Below are 10,130 nucleotides of genomic sequence, written 5' to 3' on the forward strand. Positions count from 1 at the left end.
AATCAGTTCTTGTTTAGTAAATCATTCTGAAAACAAGATGATTATTCTTACACAATCAGTTCTTGTTTAGTAAATCAGTCTCAAAACAAGATCAAAAATACTTTTTGGCTGATATAAGGTTTTAAAACTTGGTTAGGTGGACAGTTTTTGCAGTGTACTTTGACTTGCTTTAAAAAGATAACGTCAAAAATGTTTTCCTTTTACAGATTTGTTGTAATTTATTTACAAATTTGCAAGAATCCCATTTTGTACAGTTTGTCTACTTTCTGATTCAACTGCCTGTCGTTTGAACTGTGTTTGGTGAATATAAATATAGTTTCCAAGACTTTCAGCCACGATTCTTAGCTTTCTATTGATACCAAACGTGTCAAGGTTCAACTTACAGATCTAAGTTAACAGAAGTTTAAAGATATAGAAAACAGGAAATGCTGGTTTGCATGGGGCTCAAGAGGTTAACAGGACAGTGTGAAATTGATTGATTGATTATTGTTTATTCAGTCATCAAAATTGTTCAGCAACAAATAAAAACAGTAGAAAAATGTAAACATTTTGACTGAAAAGCTTAAAACATAAAGGTAAAGACATTTGTACCAGATTGGGCCTCTGGCTGATTTCCATCTGGGAACTATGTCCTGGTCTGAACTCTGCTTCTACTGCCTGAACAAACAGGAGATAAGTGAAGAAATGAAAAAGACCATTTATCTGTGAAATATCAAACACAAATCTCCAAAGCTCCTCGTCAAACCTGATCGATCCCTCAGAGCAAAGATGCTGAGGATGGAAACAAGTTACCCAGGTGAAGGGGGGCAGGTGACCAGGAACTCTGCACCATTTGTAATTCTGATGGATTCATTGAGACTTTATTCATTTAAAAACAAAAATTCTGTATACAATTTAAAAACATGCAAATCTCAAATGAAAGGCAGCAGAAAGAAGAAAATCTAGATCTGCCCTTTTTTCCCAAAAATAAATGCAATGAAATGATCTTCAAGAAACAAAAACATCAAATCTGAACAACAAACCATATTAATCCACATTATTCTTCTTCATATTTCTTCAACAAACCTTCTTTTTTCATTTTCTTAACACACATTAACATTGTACACATTGTTCTATACTGAATTTCACCATTTGTAATGTAATTGTCAAGTATTTGTTTTTCTATTTGTGTTTGATTATTGTACAGCACCTGCTGCCAATGAACCCTTTCTATATTAATGATTATTGTAAAGCACTTTGTGAATACCACTTCTGTGAAAGGCGCTCGATAAATAAAATTTTACTCACTTACTTACTATTAGTGCGGCTTCAAGTATACTAAAGTATACTTAGATTTAGTATACTTAGTATATTTTTCACCTGGGTATACAAGCAAAACAATTAATAAGCTATATTCACAACCTCTGAGCAGAGATAAGAGTCTTTCTTTCTACTGAAAATGTTTCATTCAAATATAATTACTCATTAATAAACAAAGTATTGAAACCTTGAAATATTATTTTGAAAATGATTTTAAAAAATAAGGTTAAAACAACAAACATGAAATCTGTTTGAAAATAGTACAACTTCAGAAAAGTACTGGATTTATATTTGCAATATGTTTTTGAAATGTGCATTTATAATATACACTTTTACAAATACACAAAGTGTATTTAAAAAGGATATATAAAGTATAGTTTAAATATATATTTATATTAAAGTGTATTTAATAAATATATTTTATAAAGTGTACTTGAAATATATTTTAAAACATATCTGAAATATGGTTTTGAAATATACTTTTTTTACACTTTGAATATAATCCTAAAAAGTATATTCTATTGATAGTGTATTAAAAATATATTTCTGTAAAATGCAGTCTCTTTAAAATATACTTTAGTATTTTTTCATTTTATTTTATTATTTTTTTTGCCTGGGTGGTCACTTGGTTTGTGGCCAGGCAGTGTGTGTGTGGACTGAAACAACAGCAGGCTGTACTGGTGTTAAAGCTTTATGTCAGCAGTTGATAAACAAATATTGATGCTGAGTTTTCTTTCAGTCTTTTTCTGGCCTGAACCTCGTTTTACCGCTCGATCCTTTTTGATCTTTTTCTAATTAAAACATTTTATTTCCCCCCTCCTGCCTTTAGATGCTATGGGGTTGTCGGATGTCGCCCATGTGGAGAGCATTCAGGAGAAGTCCCAGTGTGCTCTGGAGGAGTACGTCAGGAACCAGTACCCCAGCCAGCCCAACCGGTTCGGACGCCTCCTCCTGCGTCTCCCCTCTCTGCGTATCGTCTCCTCTCCGGTCATCGAGCAGCTGTTTTTCGTTCGCCTGGTGGGCAAGACGCCCATCGAGACATTACTGCGCGACATGCTGCTGTCGGGCTCCAGCTACAACTGGCCGTACATGCCCACCGTGCAGCGCGAGCGGCCCCTCTCCCTCCATTACAACGAGAACGGACCATGAGGTGAAGCCGGACGTCCTTCTTTCCTCTCATTACCTTCAGCCTCACCTTGCTTTGGCTTTCCCAGAGGAAGCCCCGCCCTCACCATTCCACTCTTCAAGTCAAACCCATCCCAGTCGTTCATTACCCACACAGACCCTCGGTAGCACCATGAAGACCCTGGTGTAGGTTTGAGACGTGGCACGAGCTGGACAGGTTGGTAGGGGAGGTTAGCGCACAGTTCACCAGCAGGTCTGATGGACTCACTTCACATGTCCGTCTCAAAACTGCAAACACAAAACGTTTTGGTGCTACCTTTACAGGGTATGGCAAAAACAAACTGAGGACTCTGCAGCCAAGAGCAGGAAGTGTATATTTACTAACTCTTTTTTTGAAAACCAGAAGCCATTAAAAAAAAAGACAAATGCCAAAATGTCTTTTACAGAGGACATGTTTTACTGCGTGTTTGTTTTAGCATTGTTTATACGGAGAGGAAACTTATGATTGTGTCCAAATGTACAGGATATCATTGATTCACAGGCATCTTAAGTCATTTTTGGGTTCTCTCCAAACAAAGCTCAGGTTCAGAAGGATGGGTAGGCGGACATGTCAGGATCAGCACAAAAAGACACACTCAGCAAATTCTCCACTTATCAGAAACCAGTGCCAAAGCTGACAAATGCATTTTGTTTGGATTCTACTTGTGGCAGTGTTGATGACCTACAATGAGGTTTTGGTTTTGTCTATAATTTGACTTGTTTTGGAGTCTCAGGAGAGTTTATATATATAAATAAAATACAAATTAAAGCTTAGGCACTTGCATTAACTAGTCAAACCCAACAGTTATTCACTGTAAAATCACAGCACTGGTAGGATTCTACCCTTACCCCGTTTAATAATAATTTAAAGAAAAGTATTACTAATTCAAGACTTCCCTCATGATGCTATCACAAGAGGCAGTCTCACAGCTCACTGTCTTTGTTTTGTTTTTGTAATGATTGTCAATATTGGACCTTTTTAGACATTAGGCGAGATGCTTGTGCGGGAGGTAGAAGGGCGTTTTTTATTTTTGCAAAAATTAGCTGTATTTGCCTTAGAACAACGATTTGTCACTGAGCATTTATCTTATGACTGTGCCATAATCTCTCGTTACCTGTTATAACAGGTATTATGTCCCGTCAGGAATGGAAAGAGGCTCACATGATGCTGAACTGCAACGTGCACTGGATTAAAAACACGCAGAGGAGTTTTTTATGCAATCAGTAGAAAATGTAAAGAATCGCTGAGATTGGAAATGTCCGCTTCGACGTCGGCTGCACTTTTAGACATTGTGCAAGTTCTTTTCCACCTCCTGGTGAAATTGTTGTGTAGGGAAATCCCCTAAACTCGTGTCATTTGAGCTTATCGTATGGATACCATAGAGTAATGTATCACTAACCTCTGAAAACCTCAGTCTATGTTGCAACATTATTCCCATTGGACTTAGGACTGTGTTTTAGTGTAGGACTTGTTTTTCTCCCCACTCTTTTTATTTTTTTTATTGTTTGTGTCACATTTCCAACATGACGTCGTCATATCAGTGTCTGGTATGAGTTTAGCCTTCTGGGACCTGAGAAAGCGTCTGTTGGTAAATAAATTCACAGAACGATTCTATGAGTTTGTTTTTACGCCCATTTTTCTTTTGTTTGAAAATTCAGATTATCCATTAATTGAAATAAAATTTTGTTCACACTAAGTTTTGTGTTTGTCTTTTATTGTCAGATTAGTGGAGATCTTTTATTCTGTAAGAAGAACCAGTTTAAGGATGAATTACATTTGTAACTGATTTCACTCAGACTTTGCAATGAAAAAAGAAGTTGGTGGAGCTACAAACTAGATTTAATAAGCATAAAATCATTCAGACATTTATTTTGTAGAAACACAATCAGGTTGTGAAATCGTCAAACTAAATCAACAATGTCATGCAAACGTTAAGGTTTATTATTAGCTAAAGTTACATTCTTGTGCACAAGTGCATTTTTGGAGATTGTTCTATTTACCTAAAAAGCAATAAAAACCTGTTTGCTTAGCAGTTTCCCCAGCTTCAGTGAAGACTTTTGTCTTTCTCAGAACCCAGTGCTCTACGACTGACGTCACAGCTGATAACGTGACCAATAACTGTTTGACCGAACTATCCCTTTAACTGACCAATTAGTTCTCTTATTTAAGTAAAACGCTGTTCAGAGCAACAATGAAGGTTTTATCTTGTTGGTTTAATTAAATGTAGATTTTGGGGATCTCTTACCGGCACTGACGGTTCAAAGAGCTCCGAGTCCTGGAAGGAGCAGCACATCTGGATGTCATCAGCATAAAAGTGGTAGGAGATATTATGGAGTTCATTAATAATCTGTCCAAAGAAGAGTACGCATAATAGGAACAAGATTGGACTCAAAATGGAGCCCTCTGGAAGCCCAAACATCTGATCTGCTTTATTTGGACTCTTCTGACAAAAAAAAAAAGGTTGAAAAGCCATTATTTAAACTTTTAACATGGTTTCACTTGATTGCATTTCAGTCAAGCCATAAATTTATGCCACAACTTAGAAGAATTAAATAAAAACATTTCAAAACATGGTTTACTTAGCTCGCTTTAAGATGCAGCCTAATATTTTTTGTCCTAAATAAAAATAAACACAATGAGCCGCAGTGTTTGTGGGAGGAGACTCAGAACAAACACACACAGGTTTTGACCTTTGGCTGTCAGGCGTTGTCAGCATACGTGTGCAGTTTTCAGCTGCTGGCAGCTCAAACTGGTAACTTTTCTGAAACAAACTAAAAAACATATAAAAGTTTGTAACGTTGAGCTTAAATATGACGTTCAGATGCACTTCTTCGACCACTCACACATGGAAGGACACACAAAAGCCATAATCCCCCACATGGTAACCTTGTGCCCTTTACGCAGAGCCCCTCCCCAAGCCTACCCCCCCACATCTTATCCCAGCCACCCACCGCCATCCCAACCCCCGCCTCACACCACGTGTGTACGTGTGTATGTGTGTGTGTGTGAAGAGTAGCCGATTGACTTACACCTTCATTTCAGAGCTGTCACTCCTGGCCAAACACCATGACCCCTCAACCTCCATTTTGGAAGGGGCGTTTTTTTTTCTTCTTCTTCTTCTTCAGGCCATCAGCGTATGAATATAAAAAACACATGTGGCCCAGAGGCGTGTGTGTGTGTGTGTGTGTGTGTAAGTGTGTTTATATGCAAAGGTAAATCAAACTGACACGGCTCCTTTGAATGGCAGGAGCTGAATTACTTTTGCACTTCAATTTTGCACACCTGCCATTTATAGCGAGCGCCGGGCTCAGCACAAACTATAAAAGCAAAATATGCCATGTCAAGATACAAATGAGAGCCTGTAAATATCTCAAGCTACAAAAGCAGGTGAAGAGACGGCTGCTGCTTTTTGTCTTTGAAGATTAAATACCGGCCTTCTTATACTTTCCAAACTAATTTGTGACAAATCTTTTACACATTTCTCTAAGACATAGCTGTACTTTCTATTAAAGTTTTTATATGTATTGATATTTTCATCACATTAACTTTTCCTTTTCCAATGATAAACACTAGGATATGATCCATGTATTGCTAATAAGAGTGCTAATGCATGAGAACTGAACCAACTTGTTTTTACTGTTGTTCTGTTTCTGTCATGATCTCTGATTTTCTCCTCCTGAAGTTCTGGAAAATCCCCTTCATTCAAAACTCTGTATGTATTGAGAGAAATGGACTTTAACTTTGGTGGCAGTGCACCGTATAACAAATAAAACAAAACAATGGAATTTTAAAGTCTAAACAAGAGCCCTCCTTGGAGCTTTGTATTTCACAGCCAACAGGTCACAGAAAACTGGATTTTACAGGTATGAGCTGACATTTAGGATTTATAATAAGTTTTGTAAAAACAGAATGTTTCAAAATTACTTTTTAAGATTCTTGAAGATCACCAGAAATGTTTAACTTTTCAGAATCTTTACAAACAAATTCTCCTAGTTACAACAAACTTTATATATCCGTTATCTTCCACTTTATCCGAAGTCGGGTCGCGGGGGCAGCAGCTTGAGTAGGGAGGTCCAAACCTCTCTGTCCACAGCCACCTCTTCCAACTCTTCTGGGAGGACTCCAAGGTGTTCCCAGGCTAGCTGAGAGACATAAACTGTGTTACCATCGTTTTTAATGCACATTTTGAAGTATTGTATTAGAAAAGATGAATGGACATGGCACGATCCGAAAAAACTTCTAACCTCTAATTCGCAAAAACGTTTAGAAGCTCACTTGAGGTGGTTTTGGGGTTTTTCAAAAAAGAGTTAATGCACAAAAGGAGAAATAGAAACATTTGTTGAATAAGTTATGACGTAGCGAACATTTACCTCACATGGTTGATCAGCTGTTCCCACTGTCTGTCCGGTACCAGGTGGCACCGATACCAGAGCGACTACAGCCGCGACTGCAGCTGGACCCTTCTCCCACTGTCAGCGTATTCTCAGTTATTCCCGTATCGTGAAGAAGATTGCATTTTTTCTCTACGTCTCCAGACAGAATGTAACGTCACCAGAACTAGTTGATATGACAGAATAATTACAACTTTCCTGATAGCAACAACATGTTCCTAATAACTTCTCTGCATTGACTTGAGATGTGTCCCTGAGTGTTTGTGACTCCTACTTCCTGTTTACTACAGACATGCACGCAGCCTGGTTGAGTCGATTCAAGTCAGTTGATGGAAACACGTCTGATTTGCATTTCTTCTTTTTTTCCTTTTTGCGAAATTGTAACAATTCGCTCAAAATTCAAATTCAAAATGGATGGAAACACAGCTAGTGTCTCTATAATGGATCCTGGGTCTTCCTTAGGGTCTCCTTCCAGTTGGACATGCCCGAAGCATCTCCCTAGGGAGGTGTCCAGGACGCATCCAAACCAGATGAACCACCTCAACTGGCTCCTCTCGACGTGGAGGAGCAGCGACTCTGAGTCCCTCTCGGATAACTGAACTTCTTACCCTAAAGGAGAGCTACCCTGTAGAGAAAACTCATTTTGACCTTATCTGTGATCTTGTTCTTTCGGTCACTACCCAAAGCTCGTGGCCATAGGTGAGGTTAGAAACGTAGACTGACCGAGACGCTCTGCCTTACAGCTCAGCTCCTTCTTCACCACAACAGAGTCTGTAAGTGTGCAGAGGCTGCACCGATCTGTCTATCAATCTCACGCTCCATTCTTCCTTCACTCATGAACAAAACCCCAAAATACTTGAACTAAGACCGGTCTCAAAACCACTTTTTGATGGTCTTGGTCTCATCTCGGACTTGACCACAATTGTACTCAGTCTTGCCTCGGTCTCGGACATTGAGGACTCGGGATTTTATTTCAAGACCAGTCAAGACCTAGCCTGGTAAAAACCAGACCCTTGTCTTTCACTTTGCTTCGTACGAGGGTCTGGACTCGCGGCTATAGAGAAGTGACTCTTGCTGGAGGCGTGGCCTCTGCTGAAGTTTAAAATGATTGGATCAGTTGGTCACGACGTATGTTGCTGTGAAGGAGGCTAAGCTAAGAAGCTAACCGGAAATCGCATGCGCTGTAAACAACCCTACTGAGAGTAGAGAAGTACCGAGCCGAACGAGACGACTCTTGCCCGTTCCTCGGTCTTGGTCTCGACTTGGTCCAGGCCCTAAATGTCTCGGTCTTGTCTCGGTCTCGATACACTGTGGTCTTGGTCTTGACTCAGTCTCGGGTTAGGTGGTCTTGACTAAAACACTAGTGCTGAGTGAGCACATTTAAACCATCACTGACTCCAATTGTTGCTGCTCAACGGTTTCTCCTTAAAACTGAAGGATACGGGTAACCTGTAATTACCTGTAATTTCTCCTAAGTAACTGCAGACCCATAAAATGAACATGTGTTGTGACCGGATGCTTCTGCCACTCTTCAGGAGGTTTTATCTTTCAGTATGAGTTTTCAAGCTGTAATTATTTGTTTGAGGTTTACCTTTTTGTGTCCGTCTGGCTGTATGGTGCTGTCAGGCAGGCTCAGCTCAAACATTCCTTTGGATGGTGGATTTTCTTCAGTTATTACATCATAACTCGAACATTTTCTCAGATTAGATTATTGATAAAAGGAAGTCCCAAACCGCTGATGGGTGTGGTCTGGTTTGCAGTAACAACTTTCCTCAGTACCTTTCTCTTTTTATTTCATTTTATTTTATTCAAAAGCACAGGAGTTCCTCTCTTGAAGTGAGGGTCATTTAGGTTGCACACATTCACGTTCACCCATCAAGTGCCGAAACAATGCATCTGAAGTGCAGACGCAGTCAGACCAATCAGGTCCCTGCTAGAGGTCGAACTGACAAACACAATAAGGTAGCAGATTCATCACCCCGTGTGCTCTGACAGTAATTGTCCTGGGTCCATGTCGCAGAACTCCCTGCCCTTAAACAGACACACAAGTCCTGTTAGAAATACAAGAGATGCTCCTTTGACAGAAATGACAAGGGCGTTGGTCACATGCATTTAGGCCAGACACCTGCACTATTTGTTATGACACACTTTGAAATTACTGGAGCAAAATGCCCCCACCCACCCACCCCAAAAAACTGTGATGAACAGTGTCTTACGTTAGAGGAGAGGGGCGGTGTGTACGATACATTTTGTTTAATAAAAGGTGCTTTTTATCTTGTTCCTAAATGTGAGTGATGGCAGTACAAGGGCAAAGCAGACGCTCGTCTCTGAGGGGGGGACTGAGATCGATAGGTGGGATGTCAGACTGAATTGAGGTCACTCTTTGTCTCCCCAAAGAGATCCCACTTACTGGATCGCCATCAAAATAAAGAGCGGTATTAAGTGAAGGGCAGGGGGTGTAGGGGGAAGGGGGAGGGGTTGACTTGTATCTGTGACCCTTCTCTCTCGGCTCGTTGCTCTCTAACGTGTTTGTTCTCTGTGACAGAGTAGGTCAGAAAACCAGTCAGGATAAACAAGTTAATCATTTCACTAAAAAAGGTTTGGAGTTTCCGTAATTAACAGTTTTTCAGACAAATGAAATGTACAACAAAATATAAAAATCTGAACCCATTTGTCCACATCTTTAGTGACTTTATAGATGTTTCAGTTGGTGTTTTGTAAGGGCGGCTGATTATTTAAAGGCATCTACTTAGTGACCCGGAAATACTTCCATCCATTCATCCATCTGTCTGGTTTTATCCATGACTGGTCTGCAGAGGCAACAGCCTGAGCAGAAATCTCCTCCTACAGATCATCTGAAGGGACTTCCAGAAAATCTGAAATCATTCATAAGACATGATTCTCAGGGTTTGAGCCTCATTCCACTGAGATGTGTCTAAAACACCAAAGAAGGCATCAAAAGGCAAAGATGTCCGAACTATGTTATCTTACTGCACACTGGATTTGTACTCAGAACGTTGGAATATCAAAGTCCAAGTTTTAAAACAAATGTTGCTACAGTGTTTAAATGCATGGTAATATTTTGTTTTGGCTTGTTGCTAACAATAATTAGCTTGGCGACTGAGCACAACAGCACATCCTGTTGGTTGTATTGCTGGGTTGCAGTAACATGACATTCAAGGGATCCACGATAAGTTGTAACATCAGAATTTATTTGATAAACATTTATTTTTACTGTAAAATAAAGACTGTAAAAATACTGTAGCATGTTTAGT

The 10,130-nt window shown here is 39.6% G+C and overlaps 1 protein-coding gene across 1 annotated transcript in view; it reads left to right on the top strand.

The window, feature by feature from the left end:
- The window catches only part of LOC106529950 (nuclear receptor subfamily 2 group F member 5), a gene marked incomplete at its 5' end in the record, with an annotated part of 25,928 nt that extends 21,768 nt beyond the window's left edge, over positions 1–4,160 (top strand). Inside the window, 1 exon segment of the mRNA XM_014025485.1 lies at positions 2,129–4,160. Within this exon segment, the coding sequence (XP_013880939.1) occupies positions 2,129–2,448 (320 nt within the window).
- Between the last annotated feature and the right edge of the window lie 5,970 nt (positions 4,161–10,130).

This window comes from Austrofundulus limnaeus, unplaced genomic scaffold (genome assembly GCF_001266775.1).
Source record: "Austrofundulus limnaeus strain Quisiro unplaced genomic scaffold, Austrofundulus_limnaeus-1.0 Scaffold479, whole genome shotgun sequence".
NCBI lineage: Eukaryota > Metazoa > Chordata > Actinopteri > Cyprinodontiformes > Rivulidae > Austrofundulus > Austrofundulus limnaeus.